Source organism: Fistularia commersonii, chromosome 17 (genome assembly GCF_037954325.1).
Source record: "Fistularia commersonii isolate RoL2024-O1a breed Wild chromosome 17, RoL_Fcom_v1.0, whole genome shotgun sequence".
In the NCBI taxonomy this organism is placed as follows: domain Eukaryota; kingdom Metazoa; phylum Chordata; class Actinopteri; order Syngnathiformes; family Fistulariidae; genus Fistularia; species Fistularia commersonii.
Window position 1 is genome coordinate 11,454,468 of NC_141300.1, and position 17,846 is coordinate 11,472,313.

The 17,846-nt window shown below is 46.1% G+C and overlaps 1 protein-coding gene and 13 non-coding genes across 14 annotated transcripts; 4 read left to right on the forward strand and 10 right to left on the reverse strand.

Moving 5' to 3' along the window:
• Positions 1-1,429: 1,429 nt before the first annotated feature.
• ldhd (lactate dehydrogenase D) lies at positions 1,430-7,607 on the reverse strand. The gene is made up of 11 exons (XM_086163193.1): positions 7,487-7,607; positions 5,732-5,844; positions 5,488-5,629; positions 5,273-5,414; positions 5,034-5,193; positions 4,772-4,971; positions 3,650-3,778; positions 3,359-3,486; positions 2,691-2,781; positions 2,400-2,511; positions 1,430-2,149 (listed from the first exon to the last, which is right to left on the reverse strand). Exons 1-11 carry the CDS (start codon positions 7,559-7,561, stop codon positions 1,972-1,974), a joined length of 1,470 nt encoding a protein of 489 aa, XP_086019319.1. The 5' UTR covers positions 7,562-7,607; the 3' UTR covers positions 1,430-1,971.
• Positions 6,250-6,320, forward strand: trnag-gcc (transfer RNA glycine (anticodon GCC)). Its single transcript has one exon. It is a non-coding gene; the product is annotated as a tRNA-Gly (tRNA).
• Positions 7,159-7,229, forward strand: trnag-gcc (transfer RNA glycine (anticodon GCC)). The gene has a single exon. It is a non-coding gene; the product is annotated as a tRNA-Gly (tRNA).
• Positions 7,608-9,582: 1,975 nt separating the features above from the next.
• Positions 9,583-9,653, reverse strand: trnag-gcc (transfer RNA glycine (anticodon GCC)). Its single transcript has one exon. It is a non-coding gene; the product is annotated as a tRNA-Gly (tRNA).
• Positions 9,654-10,286: 633 nt separating this feature from the next.
• On the reverse strand, positions 10,287-10,357 carry trnag-gcc (transfer RNA glycine (anticodon GCC)). Its single transcript has one exon. It is a non-coding gene; the product is annotated as a tRNA-Gly (tRNA).
• Positions 10,358-10,948: 591 nt separating this feature from the next.
• trnag-gcc (transfer RNA glycine (anticodon GCC)) lies at positions 10,949-11,019 on the reverse strand. Its single transcript has one exon. It is a non-coding gene; the product is annotated as a tRNA-Gly (tRNA).
• Positions 11,020-11,652: 633 nt separating this feature from the next.
• trnag-ccc (transfer RNA glycine (anticodon CCC)) lies at positions 11,653-11,723 on the reverse strand. The gene has a single exon. It is a non-coding gene; the product is annotated as a tRNA-Gly (tRNA).
• A 1,210-nt stretch (positions 11,724-12,933) lies between these two features.
• On the forward strand, positions 12,934-13,016 carry trnal-uag (transfer RNA leucine (anticodon UAG)). Its single transcript has one exon. It is a non-coding gene; the product is annotated as a tRNA-Leu (tRNA).
• A 644-nt stretch (positions 13,017-13,660) lies between these two features.
• trnag-gcc (transfer RNA glycine (anticodon GCC)) lies at positions 13,661-13,731 on the reverse strand. The gene has a single exon. It is a non-coding gene; the product is annotated as a tRNA-Gly (tRNA).
• Positions 13,732-14,364: 633 nt separating this feature from the next.
• Positions 14,365-14,435, reverse strand: trnag-gcc (transfer RNA glycine (anticodon GCC)). Its single transcript has one exon. It is a non-coding gene; the product is annotated as a tRNA-Gly (tRNA).
• A 591-nt stretch (positions 14,436-15,026) lies between these two features.
• On the reverse strand, positions 15,027-15,097 carry trnag-gcc (transfer RNA glycine (anticodon GCC)). Its single transcript has one exon. It is a non-coding gene; the product is annotated as a tRNA-Gly (tRNA).
• A 1,184-nt stretch (positions 15,098-16,281) lies between these two features.
• trnal-uag (transfer RNA leucine (anticodon UAG)) lies at positions 16,282-16,364 on the forward strand. The gene has a single exon. It is a non-coding gene; the product is annotated as a tRNA-Leu (tRNA).
• A 644-nt stretch (positions 16,365-17,008) lies between these two features.
• On the reverse strand, positions 17,009-17,079 carry trnag-gcc (transfer RNA glycine (anticodon GCC)). Its single transcript has one exon. It is a non-coding gene; the product is annotated as a tRNA-Gly (tRNA).
• Positions 17,080-17,720: 641 nt separating this feature from the next.
• On the reverse strand, positions 17,721-17,791 carry trnag-gcc (transfer RNA glycine (anticodon GCC)). The gene has a single exon. It is a non-coding gene; the product is annotated as a tRNA-Gly (tRNA).
• Between the last annotated feature and the right edge of the window lie 55 nt (positions 17,792-17,846).

The window sequence follows — 17,846 nt, forward strand, 5'->3', positions numbered from 1 at the left end:
TCATTTACACATATAGAGACAAACAATCATTCACCCTCTAATTCACATGTCATATAGATATATAACCATCCAGTCATATATTCACATTAAACATTCTTATTTACATGGAGACATTCAACTATTCACTCTCATTCCATTCATATAGAGATATTCACCCTCTCGTTCCCTCCTCATATTAAGGCAAACATTCACTTTTTCATCATATCAACATACAACCATTCGCGGTCTCATTCACATGTTACAAGAAACCATTCACTCATTCATTCACAGGTCATATGAACCTCCGTGTCACATAGAAATGAAGCCATTCACTCACTCATTCACACTTCTTGTCCCACACACGTGCACACAGTGAGCATGCACACACACACACAAACACACACACACACACACACACACACATCAGGTGCTCCATCACCTCATGTGACATGTTTGGTTTGTGTCGTCTGGTGTTTGTAACTCTGTTCCAGTGTGTGTATGGGTGTGTGTGTGTGTGTGGTCACACAGGCTGACCTGCTTACCCAATAAGGCGAAGCTGCTGCCGGTGTTGAGGGGGCATCAGCTGGAGGGAGGGGCAAAAATTTTGGTTGAAATTGTAACAGAGCCTATCAGAAGTCAGGCCATGACCTTGGCAACGGGCGGGACTGACCTACTTTTCAAATGTCTTGGGGGGGAAAAACACCAGGAGGGAACCGATCTCCAACACCGAGGGGGTCGAGGACCCTTCCGAGCTCTGGTATTATGGTCTGTCCGGGATCTCCTGAACCCATCCAGAGAAAACAAAATGGCTGCGTCTGTGTCCGACGCATGCCGAGGTCACATACATTCATAGAGTCGCAGGTGAGCGGATGAATGTGCGTTCGCTGACTCGGCCTTGACGTTGCAGTTCCTTGTGACCGGGGTTGGTTCTCCAGCGGGCGCTTGATGCTGACACCCAGTGATGGAGTGAGGTATCACACCCTCACTGTCACCAAGTGGGGACAGAGTGTGAGTGCAGATGTTCACCGTCTCCCATCTACTCCGAACATCCAAAGAATAGAGGTTCTGATGCCTTTAGAGAAAAAAACACAGTGAATCGACACGATGATGTCCATCCACCTTCTGCCTCTTGGGGCGGGATTTGGTAAGGCAGCGCTTCCTTCTCCCCGGCAACTACCGCCGGAAATCCCGGTGTTCCCAGACCAGCTGAGAAGAAGGCATCCTGACCTGATCCATCCGTGAATGCTTGAGGAGCAGTAGCTCTACTCCGAGTCTCCTCCGCTTGATCGAGGTTCCTCGGTTCCAGGATGAGCCCTGAGGAAGAAGGTCATGCTGTGGAGGTGCTCATGCACACTTTCTAGCAGCTGACCTTCCAAATGAATGTCTTTTAATAACTGCACTTCTCTGAGACATTATAATTATAAAACACGGATAGACGGGAACCTGTATGTCACACGTTCATTCGCTCCTTTTATTCATATCATGAAGGAAGCTCACAGTGGCAAGGTGCCGCCCAGATCCACGATTTCTCATTAATTCTTACGTACGACTAGATTCTTTGGAAGACATTGAAGGGAGACGTCCTATTATGCTCCAGAATGCATTCAAGCACTCCAAATCTGTCCCCTCCCCTTTAGCTTAGCACAACAGAGGGCGGTTTACAGTTAGTGTTACCCCGTCTGGGTTTCGGGTCATCACCCTAATGCATTATTGTGCTTACATTTCCCATTTCAAAAGGTCACAAAATCAAATCAGATCTATGTGATAGTGTCTAGAAGCTACCCAAATATTAGCGAGAAAAAAAAAATCAGCAAGACTGTACTTCTTCATAGTCCATAAAATTACCAACATTTTCCGGAAAATACAGAAAAAGACAGAACTTCACACCGGATGACTTTTAAAGGAGTTACCATCCGTCGCGCTAAACTGAAGCAAAGTCCGACTCTAGTTCTGTGGTGCAACACAGGAAGTAAAGATGAGTTCCTCTGTTAGTCACTCCGCCGGCAGCAGGACCTTCCCGGGATTCATCAGGTTCATGGGGTCGAGCGCCGCCTTCAGCGCATGCATCACCCGGATGGTCTCGGCTCCCATCTCCTCGCAAAGTAGAGCCCGCTTGCCCAAACCCACTCCGTGTTCCCCCGTGCACGTGCCGGCCACGGCCAGGGCTCGTCTAGGGTGGGGTGGAGGGGTAACAAGGAAGGGGTTAGTACCTGACCTGCATCCTGAGATGCTAACAAAAAAAAAACAGGAAGCATTCAAAACGATGCACAAATTAAATGCAATCACCAACAAAGCAGCAAAATGTTAATAATAAGCTAGCACCCCCAAACATGCTGGCCGTTTGAAATGGACTTCAAGAGATGAGGCGGAGGGAAGTGAGGTCACGATGAGCGGGGAGGCTCGCTGTGACGCCGCCGTACCTGGCCAGTCTCTCGGTGAAGAGGTGAACGCAGTGCAGTTCGTCCGGGTCCTTGTCATCCACAACAATTATACAGTGAAAATTGCCGTCGCCTACGTGACCAGCTATCGGACCTGGGGCCAGAGCAAGGTCACGCGTTTGCTTGTCAGAAGTACTTTAAGGCTTTAGCTAGCATGTAACTACGCATGAACATATGATACAGCAAGGGTAAACGTATGTTGAAGTTGCTGTTGCTAAGACACAAGATGCCACTACCCCAATCTCTGTGCATACAACTCCAGTGCCGACTCACCAGTGAGTCTGCTCTCCAGCAGGTCCTCCTTGGTCTCCATGACAATTTGAGGTAGTTCGGATAAGGGCACACACACATCTGTGACGTAGGTCTAGACACACACACACACACACACACACAAGAAATAAGAAGGGAATTGTAATTTTTTTATTCAACCCTAATCCTTTCCCAATGAGGGGATTACTCCATAGAAAAATGTAAAATTCTCCTGAGATATCTGGTTTTTGCACCTAATTCATTTAGTCCCAATGTTTGGTGTCAATCACAGGGCGCTCAGCCCTTCACCACGCAATGCCCGTCTCCATAGAAACAGGTGGATTTTAATTTTGGTGTCCCTCAAGGCTTAATACAAGGACCTCCAGTGATTTGCATATATGCCTGTGATTTTTGCAGGCGAGGCAGTGGCAGTGAATCCGCCATGACGGTATCATTTCCGAAGCAGATAACAGCATTATCATTATTCATTCTTTCATCATCCATACTGTCTCTCCTGCACAATGGGACAGGGGGCGGAGCCTATCAAAGCTTTCATTGGGCGAGGGGCGGGGTTCACCCTCTACAACCATGTACAACCCCTCACCCTCTTCATTCACACGTCATATGGAGATGCAATCATTCCTACGGTTATCATTATTATTATTTTTATTACTGTTATCTTTTCTCCCCACCTTACATCCGGGCCTCAGGGCCAAGGCGGCATACAAGGCATCGTGGCGAGCTTTCCACAGCCGGTTCCTTGTCTCCGCATCGCGTGCCCAGTTGAAATCCGAGCCGCCGTTGCAATGCATGATCTCCTCTACATGTATGCACACACACACACACACACACATGTTGCGATTATTAACATACTATTCAAATCAACCCCTCCGATAGCTGAGGTTAGTGTAAGAGACGTGGATGTGTTGGTGAAAACTGGAGGTACAATGTGTGTGTGTGCGACTGCACGGATGAAAACACACCGGTTGTGTGGACTTGTTCCTCGAGGCTCCGCTCGGAGCCGTGGAACTCCAGGAAGAGGGTCGGGTTTACGGGGTAGGAGAGGGAGCTGAACCTGTTGCAGGCGTCAATCATCACGTCGTCTAGGAATTCTATACATGTGTGAGCGCGCACACACACACACACACACACACACACACACACAAAAAAACAGCTTTTAGTCTCTTCTGCTGTTTCCCCATCAGCTTCAATTAACAGCCAGATGGATATGTGCCGCGTCGCAGCCTGATATCGATCGTCCTCCCCCAGCGGCGGCGGCACTCTCCTCCACCCCAAGACGGACATTTTTTCTCTACGGGATCAATACAGTCCAATCAGATCCTTCAGCCGAGCCACCTTAATCTGCTCTTCAGGGGGCCGTTGTCACGGCGACGCAGAAGCAGGCAAACATTTAAACATTACCAACAGGTGACACATCTGTCAGTTGGCTCACATGTGACACCCGGTCCTGACCAATAGTCATTATCATTACAGTAACGTCTTGGTTGGGGCAGTCGCCGAGGGCGACAAGCCCAGTTGCTATGGCAACCCGGAAACAACCATTAGCGATTAGCTTTTAATTGAAGCCGCTTGACAATTTGCCGGGCGGGAGTGGCTTTGGATGCGGCAGAACCGTTAATATGGTGGCCCGGATGACGCTGGAAGCTCTGCGGGGCGTGACGGCGGGCGGGCGGCTCTGATTGGTCCATCAGGAAGCGGCGCCTCGGGGAGGAGAGGAGGGGGTCCCAGCTAAATATCAGCTCCTCCTGTTTAATACGCCAAACACGACGTGCGGAAGAGCGGTTTACCGACTGAGATGACTTTGTCAGAACCAGGGGAGTATGTATGTGTGTGTGTCAGTGTGTGTGTGTGTGAGGAGGTGGGGTCCCAGCTGTAATTAGGTTTTAAATTCCCTTTGAAGTGATTATCTGCGGCAGTTCAAACGGGACGGTTGGAGGGAGGCGTGTTATTCTGGGATGAGCTGAGGCGCCCTTCGGGGGTCCTCAGCCGCAACTTTGCCTTTGTTTGCTCTGGGGATCATGTTTCTGTGGCAACTGGAAACAGGAAAAAAAAAAAAAAAAACCTGCCGTCCGCCCGCCGCTCACCGATGCGTGCGACGGGAACACCGGCCTGCAGGACCTGTACAGTGCTTTCCACGGCGGCCCGGACCGACGGGAAGGTGCACACCGCCGACACCGTGGCCTCTGGGATGCCGTAGAGCCGCAGCGTTGCCTTGGTGATGACCCCCAAGGTGCCCTCCGACCCCACAAACAGGTTGGTCAGGTTGTACCCGGCGGAGGTCTTCCTGGAGAGGAGATGGAGGTCACATAGCTGGGAGGAAATGGGAGGAAACTCGGGTTGAGCTACCTGGAGCGGCGTCCTTGCCCGGCGGTGTGGACCACCGTCCCGTCGCAGAGAACCACCTCCAGGTTCATGACGTTCTCCTTCATGGTTCCGTAGCGCACGGCGTTGGTTCCCGAGGCGCTGGTGGCGGCCATTCCACACAGGGATGCATCAGCACCGGGATCTGAGGGGAAAGGAAGTCGGCGTAAACATACTTCCTGCTCGCCCCCGGAAGTAGATATCATAGATGTTAGCTTCCCGACCGACAGGGAACCACAGGCCGGTGTCTCGTAGGAAGGCGTTGAGGGTCTTCCTGGTCACGCCGGGTTCCACCGTCACGTCAAAGTCCTCCTGGTGGAGATCCAGAATCCGATCCATGTTCCTCAGGCTGAGGCACACGCCGCCCTGAGCCGGAAGGGGGTCGTTTCAGCGAGACGTTGCAGAATACGACAGGGACCTTCACTTCCAGGAGACACACCTGCACGGCCCCGACGCCCCCCTCCAGGCCTGTTCCGGTGCCGAAGGGGACGATGGGGAGGCGTAGCTTGTGGCAGATTTTGGCCAGGGCGCTGACCTCTTCCACGCAGCGAGGAAACACCACCACATCCGGGGGCAGGCATCTGGACAGCGGCGTCGTGCAGAGGAAAATCAGATTTGCTGTTATTATATTTCCATACATCTTGTGAAAACGATAAAGACGCCCTACGTCTCGAGAGGCCGACCTGTGCACCGACTCGTCTTTGCCGTGCTGCTCCCTGACGGCGTTCGCCAACACCACGCCGTCAGCACCGCATATGGACCGGAAGGCGGAGAGGGCGCTGTCAACGGCAACGCACTGAGGGGCGCACACATAATATTAATACCAATGTAAACACACACCAAAGTTAGGATACATCACGTGAATGTGGTATAAATGGGGAAAACAACCTTCATGTCATTTCCTGTTAGTTTGGACACTAAAATAAGAGCTAAAAAAAGGAAAAAAACATCTCGGTGACTCGGTTACCCTGGGCGCTGCATCCAAAAAGTCAACTGAATAGAGGTTTGAAAACAATCTGCACACCAAAATAGCTCAAAAATAGTTAATTTATTTAAACCTGTTAAGCATACATCGGGTCTACCTCAGTTGCTTATCAGAGATATACCTCTTATTCAAAAAAAGAACCAAAATCAAAAAATATGAAGTGAACGGGATACTGATGGGAAATTGTTAAAACCAAGCATTTCCTCCAACATGTAAGCATTGGTGGTTCAGTGGTAGAATTCTCGCCTGCCACGCGGGAGGCCCGGGTTCGATTCCCGGCCAATGCAACACACCTTTTAACTCTATTTTATACAAAATGAATGGCTACAACTTATTTTCTGTTTAATTAATTTGAAAGATGTATACCCACGTACTCATCCAAAACTACTAAACCATCGGTTGAGATCATCTCTTTGGTCTTCCTCTAGACTTCCTGCCTGGCAGCTCCAAGTCTCCTTATCTTCTTTATTTTTGTCACACTATTGATATTGTTGTTTTGTTCTAGTTGTGTGTTTTTCGCACTTTTCACCCTCACTGTTCCTTGATGTTGCCCATCGTCTTCCCCGATGTTGTTGTTGTCTACTTATCTGCTGACTATTTATTCGTGGATTTTTTTTGTCTTGCAATATCCTGTCTTCTGCCTTTCTATGTATATTTATACTCAAATTAATTGTGACATATCTTATCTTCCTTCCAGATGATACACCAAGATACACCCCACTAAAAGCCCCCCCCCAAAAAAAACAACAAAAACAACGAAGAAATGAATGTATGTATGTACTGTATATGGTTTTGAGATGGCTATTTGGTAGTGGTGACTTCTGAATAACGATCGCTGGTACTTTTTTAAAATTGCAATTTTTGTAAGTCGCTTTGGATAAAAGCGTCTTCTAAATAACTGTAATTTAATGTAATGTAAAGTTCTCTCCTACGAGTCTCCCTGATAACATGAGCTTTGGTTGTCCGATCATCTGGCCACACAGAGCCTTTCCCAAACCCTCCCACTTTCAAAAGAATAAGTAACTTTTCACAACGTTCACAACGGCTTCAACACAAAATGAAATAAAAGCGACTGAAAGAAATTTTTGCATATTTGTTGTCACTAATTACACCTTCTGTTGTCAAGCATTGGTGGTTCAGTGGTAGAATTCTCGCCTGCCACGCGGGAGGCCCGGGTTCGATTCCCGGCCAATGCAACACACTTTTTCCAACCAAACAAGTTTGTTTTCTTTGTTTCTGCAAGGCATACCTAGTTTGCACCTCCCTTTCAAAACATGAATACACCACTTAAACCGGAACCTTACTGTTATAACAAAAACATCGACCGATTTGGTTTCAGACAGCGACCTAACAACCGAGAACCGACGTAAGAACAAGGTGGCGGAGTCCAAAGGTTTCGTACTTGTCCTACGATCGCAACCCTTTCCGTGCAACAAACAAGGAAATCACTTACCCGGACGGCGGTTTGCGGCTTGAAGCGGCTGCAGCGGGTCAACAGGCACCGAATGGGCGTGAACCGGAGGGGCATCTTTCACTGACATTTAGCGAGCGACCCGCGGAGTGAATGTGACACCGACGGAAGGGTTTGCGATCGCTTTCCGTTTGGCTCATTTCAGAATAAAAGGATCGCAAACTATCTGATACTCCAACTGTTAAATAAAATCCACCAATAGGCCCGAACGAAAAATATTAAGTTGCAAAATTAGATTTTTGTTGTCTTTGAATCCCATGATTTTATTTGGAACTTCTCTATTCTGGTGTGCTCCTCAATTGATTTTCAGGAGTTTGGCGCAGAACCTGGAAGAGCGATGTAACGCCAAGAGGATGCCAGAGGGGGGAGCCCGTAGCTCGGATAGGCAGGAGGACTGGACTGTCCCAATACTGGGAGAAGATCGTGTGTTGAAGGACAGGAGAGGGGGTTTTGAAATGAAAATAACATTAACACTAGCAGATAGTTATTTAAAGATGTGCCATCGGAAGACAGTTCCATTCCCTTTTTTTTGTCCGACCGACACGACTTCAGCTCAAGATGAGCAGCTCCTTGCATTGGCTAGGAATCAAACGTGGGCCTCCGACACGACAAGCAAGAATTCTACCACTGAACCGCCAATACTTAAAGAAATGACAACAAAATCAAGGTTCGCGTATCAGAAAGACCACGTCTCTTATAGGTTACAAAAGCTATTACCATCATATGGTCCCGAACATCTCTTCGGAAAGGTTAAAGGTATGTGAACCTTTCCTAAGGTTCCTGTACCTTGAGGTATATGAGGTAATTTCTGTAAGATAAGCCAGGACTTCTTTCACTTAAACAACGACGCGGCTAATATATGGATTTTTTGGGGGAGTGGGGGCTAATGAGCTTCACGCTGCTAAAACATTTATCCTGGTCACATCAGAACAATGAAATGACCGGGAAATTCTGAGCCCGTTCAAATCCAGCACCGCAGAGGACGATGTTGATGGTTTTAGTGCGCGGGAGAAAGCCAAAGATAGCAATTGGCTAGCTGGTGCGGCTTATATTGAGGTGTGCTCAATAGTCCGGAAATTACGGTATATGTGGCTGTTTTGGATGAAGATGGTCTTTTTTTGGCCTGGAATCGAACCCGGGCCTCTGGGCGAGAATTCTACCACTGAGCCACCAATAACTACACGAGCAAAAATGATATCAAGGTGGAATGATATGCTGGACCGCATCTCTTAAAAGCTATGAAAACTGCTGCCATTACAGGTCCCTCAACTCTTGGGCAAAGTTTGAGGCATACCCACCTTTCTTCCAATCTGAAGAGCAGACCTCTCTGGTCAATCATATTGTCATTACCTAAAGCTAACAGAACAGTTGTTTTCTGTGAGTTTTTGAGGAGAGAAGTGCTCCTAGAAACTCAATTTTAGGCTGGCAAAGGAAGGTTAAACTCAAAACGTGTTATTGGCATATACCTCACGAAACCTGTTCTAGTGGTTCAGCCAATATACCCTTGGTCACATGTGGTTGTTTGGGATAAAGACTGTCTTGCAGGTATGAAATGTGTGCATACCTAAACAATTCTTGATGAGTCGAGTTTGTTGTATCCATATACCCTAGTGAAGGACAGTGCGGGAGCAAGTTCAAAATGCCAATCTTGAAAGGTGTCTTCAACTTGAATCCCACAGACACTCTCTACACACTTGTAGGTGACATTTTCTTTGTGACTGTTGGCAAAAAAGCGGGGTGCGACATTGGCAGGGACATTGGCTGCCATGATATGGTCCCTCAGATCTCTTGGGCAAGGTTCAAGGCATACCCACCTTCGAGTTGTGTCTTGCAGCTGTTTCTTCCAATCTGAAGAGCAGATCTCGATAGTTAATCATATTGTCATTACCTAAAGCTAACGGAATAGTTGTTTTCTGTGAGCTTTAGAGGAGACAAGTGCTCCTAGACACTCAGCTGTAGGCCAGCAAAGGAAAGTTAAACTCACAACATGGTATTGGCATATACCTCTCGACACCTGTTCTACAGGTGTGGCCAACATAATTCGGTTCACATGTGGTTGTTTGGGATAACAACTGTCTTGCATTGGCCGGGAATCGGACCCGGGTCTCCCGCGTGGCAGGCGAGAATTCTACCACTGAACCACCAATGCTTGAGTACCTCAAAAAACATACCCCAAAGGACACCTACCAACAGGAACCATATGTCAAATCAATGGTGACAGCTTTTGCCATAACCTGGTCCTTCATGTCTCTTGGATGAGGTTCAAAGTAAACCCATGTCCATGTTGATTGTTTGAACTGCTTCATCCAACTTGATGGGCAACTTCAAGGACAAAATTTGACTTTGCAAGATATCAAGTCATTTTTTTGATACTCAACATTGAGAAAGCTGTAGGTAGTTTTTTAGCAAGCTGGCACTGGAGCAGAAAAAGGACAGAGCCACTTTTTTTCTTGTATACTCCGTCCAGCACATTTTCACCACTTCATGGTCGCCAGGATAGTTTTGGTTTATAATTGAAAAACTCTTTTCGATTAATCGGCAGAAAATGAATCGAAATGCTCTGGTTTGTTTGTAGTCTCCCTGGGAGGCATGGGTTCAAATCCCATTGCTTGCATTTTTTTCTTGGATCAAATGGCTGTGTGCTCCTAGAAATTCAGATATAGGCCCTCAAAGGAACGTTAAACTCACAACACGGTATTGACATATACCTCACAACACCTGTTCTACAGGTTTGGCCAACATACCCTTGGTCACATGTGGTTGTTTGGGATAAAGACTGTCCTGCATTGGCCGGGAATCGGACCCGGGTCTCCCGCGTGGCAGGCGAGAATTCTACCACTGAACCACCAATGCTTGAGTACCCCAGAAAACATACCCCAAAGCACACTTACCAACAGGAACCATATGTCAAACCAATGGTGAAACGTTTTGCCACAGCCTGGTCCTTCATGTCTCTTGGACTAGGCTCAAAGTAAACCCATGTCCATGTTGATTGTTTGAACTGATTCATCCAACTTTAAGGGCAACCTCAAGTACAAAATTTGACTTTGCAAAATATCAAGTCAATTGTTTGATACACAACATGGAGAACGCATTAGGCAGAGCCAGGTCTCCTGCTTGGCAGGCGAGAATTCTACCATTGAACCACCAATGCCTGCACATGTGATATGAAGGTGGACTGATCAGCTAGACCAAATCTCTTATAAGCTGCCATTACAGGTCCCTCACATCTCTTGGGCAAGGTTCAAGGTATACACACCTCCGAATTGTTTCTTGCAGCTGCTTCTTCCAATCGGAGAGAAGTGCTCCGGAAACTCAGCTGTAGTCCTCCAAAGGAAAGTTAAACTCACAACGAGGTATTGGAAAATACCTCTCGACACCTGTTCTACAGGTGTGGCGATCATACCCCTGGTCACATGTGGCTGTTTGGGATAAAGACACTCTTGCATTGGCCGGGAATCGGACCCGGGTCTCCCGCGTGGCAGGCGAGAATTCTACCACTGAACCACCAATGCTTGTGTACCCCAAAAAACATACCTCAAAGGATACCTACCAAAAGGAACCACATGCCAACCCAATGGTGAAAGTTTTAACTTAACCTGGTCCTTCACGTCTCTTGGATGATGTTCAAAATAGACCCATGTCCAAGTTGTTTTTTTTAACTGCTTTATCTTACTCTAAGGGCAACTTCAAGTACAAAATTTGACTTTGCAAGATATCAAGTCATTTGCTTTATACACAACATGGAGAAAGCTGTAGGTAGTTTTTTAGCAAGCTGGCACTGGAGCAGGAGAGGACAGAGAGACACCTTTTTTCTTGTATACTCTGTCCAGCACATTTTCACCACTTCATGGTTGCCGGGATAGATTTGGGTTATAATTGAAAAACTCTTTTTGATTAATCTGCAGAAAATGATTCAAAATGCTGTGATTTGTTTGTAGGCTCCCTGGGAGGCATGGGTTCAAATCCTATTGCTCGCATTCTTTTCTTGGATTGAATGGCTGTGTGCTCCTAGAAACTCATATATAGGCCCTCAAAGGAACGTTAAACTCACAACGAGGTATTGGAAAATACCTCATGACACCTGTTCTGCAGGTGTGCTGATCATACCGCTGGTCACATGTGGTTGTTTGGGATAAAGGCACTCTTGCATTGGCCGGGAATCGGACCCGGGTCTCCCGCGTGGGAGGCGAGAATTCTACCACTGAACCACCAATGCTTGAGTACCCCAGAAAACATACCTCAAACCACACCTACCAACAGGAACCATATGCCAACCCAATGGTGAAAGTTTTTTCATAACCTGGTCCTTCACGTCTCTTGGATGAGGTTCAAGGTAGACCCATGTCCTAATTGTTTTTTTTTAACTGCTTTATTTAACTCTAAGGGCAACCTCAAGTAAAAAATTTGACTTTGCAAAATATCGAGTCATTTGCTATATACACAACATGGAGAAAGCATAAGGTAGGTTTTTTTTAGCAAGCTGGCACTGGAGCAGGAGAAGAAAGAGAGACACCTTTTTTCATGTATACTCCGTCCAGCACATTTTCACCACTTCATGGTCGCCAGGATAATTTTGGGTTATAATTGAACAACTCTTTTCGATTAATTGGCAGAAAATGAACTGAAATTGTGTCAGGATGGCCGAGGGGTCGAAGGCTCTGTGGTTAGTTTGCAGTTTCCCTGGGAGGCATGGGTTCAAATCCTGGCATCTTTTCCTTGGATCGAATGGCTGTGTGCCCCTCGAAACTCAGATGTAGGTACTCAAAGGAACATTAAACTTACAACGTAGTATTGGCACATGCCTCTCGACACCTCATCTATAGGTGTGGCCAACATACCCTTGGTCACATTTGGTTGTTTGGGATAAAGACAGTCCTGCATTGGCCGGGAATCAGACCCGGGTCTCCCGTGTGGCAGGCGAGAATTCTACCACTGAACCACCAATGCTTGGGAAACCCAGGAAACATGCCCCAAAGCACACCTATCAACAGGGACCATATGTCAAACCAATGGTGAATGCTTTTGCCATAACTTGGCCCTTCATGTCTCTTAGATGAGGTTCAAAGTAAACCCATGTTCAAGTTGTTTGAACTGCTTCATCCAACCCAACAACTTCAAGAACAAAATTTGACTAGGCAAAATATCAAGCCAATTGTTTGATATTTCCAAAGCAAATAACCCAAGAACTCTTGCGTACACATACAAAGAAGAACTTGCAAAAGTTGAGGAGTTAACTTCTCTCAACACAGAGAAAGCACAAGGTAGGTTTTTTAGCAAGGTGGCACTATAACAAGAGTGGAAATCAAGCCCTCTTTTCTTGTATAGTCCATCCAGCACTTTTTTACCACTTCATAGTCGCCAGGATTGTTTTGATTATCATTTAAAAACTGTTTTCAATTTTTCAGCAGAAAATTATGCAGAATCGTGTCAGGATGGCCGAGCGGTCGAAGGCGCTGTGTTTAGGTCGCAGTCTCTGTTGGAGGCATGGGTTCGAATCCCATTCCTGACATTTTTGGTCTTGGATTGAAAGGCTGAAAATGGTGGGACTCCAGTCAAAAGCTTGGTTTCAATACTATGTTCCCTTTTTTTAAGCAATGTGGAGGTGCAAGTAACTGTTGGCTGGTGAAATGTGTGCATACCTAAACAATTCTTGATGAGTCAAGTTTGTCGTATCCATACACCCTAGTGAAGGACAGTGCGGGAGCAAGTTCAAAATGCCAATATTGAATGGTGTCTTCAACTTGAATCCCACAGACACTCTCTACACACTTGAAGGTGACATTTTCTTTGAGACTGTTGGCAAAAAAGCAGGGTGCGACATTGGCAGGGATATTGGCTGCCATGATATGGTCCCTCAGAACTCTTGGGCAAGGTTCAAGGTATACGCACCTTCGAGCTGTGTCTTGCAGCTGCTTCTTCCAATCTTAAGAGCAGATCTCTATAGTCAATCATATTGTCATTACCTAAAGCTAATGGAATAGTTGTTTTCTGTGAACTTTAGAGGAGACAAGTGCTCCTAGACACTCAGCTGTAGGCCAGCAAAGGAAAGTTAAACTCACAACATGGTATTGGCATAGACCTCTCGACACCTGTTCTACAGGTGTGGCCAACATAATTCGGTTCACATGTGGTTGTTTGGGATAACAACTGTCTTGCATTGGCCGGGAATCGGACCCGGGTCTCCCGCGTGGCAGGCGAGAATTCTACCACTGAACCACCAATGCTTGAGTACCTCAAAAAACATACCCCAAAGGACACCTACCAACAGGAACCATATGTCAAATCAATGGTGACAGCTTTTGCCATAACCTGGTCCTTCATGTCTCTTGGATGAGGTTCAAAGTAAACCCATGTCCATGTTGATTGTTTGAACTGCTTCATCCAACTTGATGGGCAACTTCAAGGACAAAATTTGACTTTGCAAGATATCAAGTCATTTTTTTGATACTCAACATTGAGAAAGCTGTAGGTAGTTTTTTAGCAAGCTGGCACTGGAGCAGAAAAAGGACAGAGCCACTTTTTTTCTTGTATACTCCGTCCAGCACATTTTCACCACTTCATGGTCGCCAGGATAGTTTTGGTTTATAATTGAAAAACTCTTTTCGATTAATCGGCAGAAAATGAATCGAAATGCTCTGGTTTGTTTGTAGTCTCCCTGGGAGGCATGGGTTCAAATCCAATTGCTTGCATTTTTTTCTTGGATCAAATGGCTGTGTGCTCCTAGAAATTCAGATATAGGCCCTCAAAGGAACGTTAAACTCACAACACGGTATTGACATATACCTCACAACACCTGTTCTACAGGTTTGGCCAACATACCCTTGGTCACATGTGGCTGTTTGGGATAAAGACTGTCCTGCATTGGCCGGGAATCGGACCCGGGTCTCCCGCGTGGCAGGCGAGAATTCTACCACTGAACCACCAATGCTTGAGTACCCCAGAAAACATGCCCCAAAGCACACTTACCAACAGGAACCATATGTCAAACCAATGGTGAAACGTTTTGCCACAGCCTGGTCCTTCATGTCTCTTGGACTAGGCTCAAAGTAAACCCATGTCCATGTTGATTGTTTGAACTGATTCATCCAACTTTAAGGGCAACCTCAAGTACAAAATTTGACTTTGCAAAATATCAAGTCAATTGTTTGATACACAACATGGAGAACGCATTAGGCAGAGCCAGGTCTCCTGCTTGGCAGGCGAGAATTCTACCATTGAACCACCAATGCCTGCACATGTGATATGAAGGTGGACTGATCAGCTAGACCAAATCTCTTATAAGCTGCCATTACAGGTCCCTCACATCTCTTGGGCAAGGTTCAAGGTATACACACCTCCGAATTGTTTCTTGCAGCTGCTTCTTCCAATCGGAGAGAAGTGCTCCGGAAACTCAGCTGTAGTCCTCCAAAGGAAAGTTAAACTCACAACGAGGTATTGGAAAATACCTCTCGACACCTGTTCTACAGGTGTGGCGATCATACCCCTGGTCACATGTGGCTGTTTGGGATAAAGACACTCTTGCATTGGCCGGGAATCGGACCCGGGTCTCCCGCGTGGCAGGCGAGAATTCTACCACTGAACCACCAATGCTTGTGTACCCCAAAAAACATACCTCAAAGGATACCTACCAAAAGGAACCACATGCCAACCCAATGGTGAAAGTTTTAACTTAACCTGGTCCTTCACGTCTCTTGGATGATGTTCAAAATAGACCCATGTCCAAGTTGTTTTTTTTAACTGCTTTATCTTACTCTAAGGGCAACTTCAAGTACAAAATTTGACTTTGCAAGATATCAAGTCATTTGCTTTATACACAACATGGAGAAAGCTGTAGGTAGTTTTTTAGCAAGCTGGCACTGGAGCAGGAGAGGACAGAGAGACACCTTTTTTCTTGTATACTCTGTCCAGCACATTTTCACCACTTCATAGTTGCCGGGATAGATTTGGGTTATAATTGAAAAACTCTTTTTGATTAATCTGCAGAAAATGATTCAAAATGCTGTGATTTGTTTGTAGGCTCCCTGGGAGGCATGGGTTCAAATCCTATTGCTCGCATTCTTTTCTTGGATTGAATGGCTGTGTGCTCCTAGAAACTCATATATAGGCCCTCAAAGGAACGTTAAACTCACAACGAGGTATTGGAAAATACCTCATGACACCTGTTCTGCAGGTGTGCCGATCATACCACTGGTCACATGTGGCTGTTTGGGATAAAGACTGTCCTGCATTGGCCGGGAATCGGACCCGGGTCTCCCGTGTGGCAGGCGAGAATTCTACCACTGAACCACCAATGCTTGGGAAACCCAGGAAACATGCCCCAAAGCACACCTATCAACAGGGACCATATGTCAAACCAATGGTGAATGCTTTTGCCATAACTTGGCCCTTCATGTCTCTTAGATGAGGTTCAAAGTAAACCCATGTTCAAGTTGTTTGAACTGCTTCATCCAACCCAACAACTTCAAGAACAAAATTTGACTAGGCAAAATATCAAGCCAATTGTTTGATATTTCCAAAGCAAATAACCCAAGAACTCTTGCGTACACATACAAAGAAGAACTTGCAAAAGCTGAGGAGTTACCTTCTCTCAACACAGAGAAAGCACAAGGTAGGTTTTTTAGCAAGGTGGCACTATAACAAGAGTGGAAATCAAGCCCTCTTTTCTTGTATAGTCCATCCAGCACTTTTTTTACCACTTCATAGTCGCCAGGATTGTTTTGATTATCATTTAAAAACTGTTTTCAATTTTTCAGCAGAAAATTATGCAGAATCGTGTCAGGATGGCCGAGCGGTCGAAGGCGCTGTGTTTAGGTCGCAGTCTCTGTTGGAGGCATGGGTTCGAATCCCATTCCTGACATTTTTGGTCTTGGATTGGAAGGCTGAAAATGGTGGGACTCCAGTCAAAAGCTTGGTTTCAATACTATGTTCCCTTTTTTTAAGCAATGTGGAGGTGCAAGTAACTGTTGGCTGGTGAAATGTGTGCATACCTAAACAATTCTTGATGAGTCGAGTTTGTCGTATCCATATACCCTAGTGAAGGACAGTGCGGGAGCAAGTTCAAAATGCCAATCTTGAATGGTGTCTTCAACTTGAATCCCACAGACACTCTCTCCACACTTGTAGGTGACATTTTCTTTGAGACTGTTGGCAAAAAAGCAGGGTGCGACATTGGCGGGGATATTGGCTGCCATGATATGGTCCCTCAGAACTCTTGGGCAAGGTTCAAGGCATACCCACCTTCGAGTTGTGTCTTGCAGCTGTTTCTTCCAATCTTAAGAGCAGATCTCTATAGTCAATCATATTGTCATTACCTAAAGCTAATGGAATAGTTGTTTTCTGTGAGCTTTAGAGGAGACAAGTGCTCCTAGACACTCAGCTGTAGGCCAGCAAAGGAAAGTTAAACTCACAACATGGTATTGGCATAGACCTCTCGACACCTGTTCTACAGGTGTGGCCAACATAATTCGGTTCACATGTGGTTGTTTGGGATAACAACTGTCTTGCATTGGCCGGGAATCGGACCCGGGTCTCCCGCGTGGCAGGCGAGAATTCTACCACTGAACCACCAATGCTTGAGTACCTCAAAAAACATACCCCAAAGGACACCTACCAACAGGAACCATATGTCAAATCAATGGTGACAGCTTTTGCCATAACCTGGTCCTTCATGTGTCTTGGATGAGGATCAAAGTAAACCCATGTCCATGTTGTTCAAACATGTCCAAACTGCTTCATCTAACTTTAAGGGCAACTTCAAGTACAAAATTTGACTTTGCAAGATATCAAGTCATTTTTTTGATACACAACATTGAGAAAGCCGTAGGTAGTTTTTTAGCAAGCTGGCACTGGAGCAGAAAAAGGACAGAGAGCCACTTTTTTTCTTGTATACTCCGTCCAGCACATTTTCACCACTTCATGGTCGCCGGGATAGTTTTGGTTTATAATTGAAAAACTCTTTTCGATTAATCGGCAGAAAATGAATCGAAATGCTCTGGTTTGTTTGTGGTCTCCCTGGGAGGCATGGGTTCAAATCCCATTGCTTGCATTTTTTTCTTGGATCAAATGGCTGTGTGCTCCTAGAAATTCAGATATAGGCCCTCAAAGGAACGTTAAACTCACAACACGGTATTGACATATACCTCACAACACCTGTTCTACAGGTTTGGCCAACATACCCTTGGTCACATGTGGCTGTTTGGGATAAAGACTGTCCTGCATTGGCCGGGAATCGGACCCGGGTCTCCCGCGTGGCAGGCGAGAATTCTACCACTGAACCACCAATGCTTGAGTACCCCAGAAAACATACCACAAAGCACACTTACCAACAGGAACCATATGT

Bases quoted from the DNA above. Each gene is read 5' to 3' on its own strand.
- ldhd (XM_086163193.1), bottom strand. From the start codon at position 7,561: ATGCCCCTCCGGTTCACGCCCATTCGGTGCCTGTTGACCCGCTGCAGC. The intron at 3,779-4,771 runs GTGAGCGGCGGG...ACACATGTATAG, and splicing joins TGTTCCCGTCGCACGCATCG to AATTCCTAGACGACGTGATG. The intron at 2,150-2,399 runs GTACGGCGGCGT...ACCCCACCCTAG, and splicing joins TTCACCGAGAGACTGGCCAG to ACGAGCCCTGGCCGTGGCCG.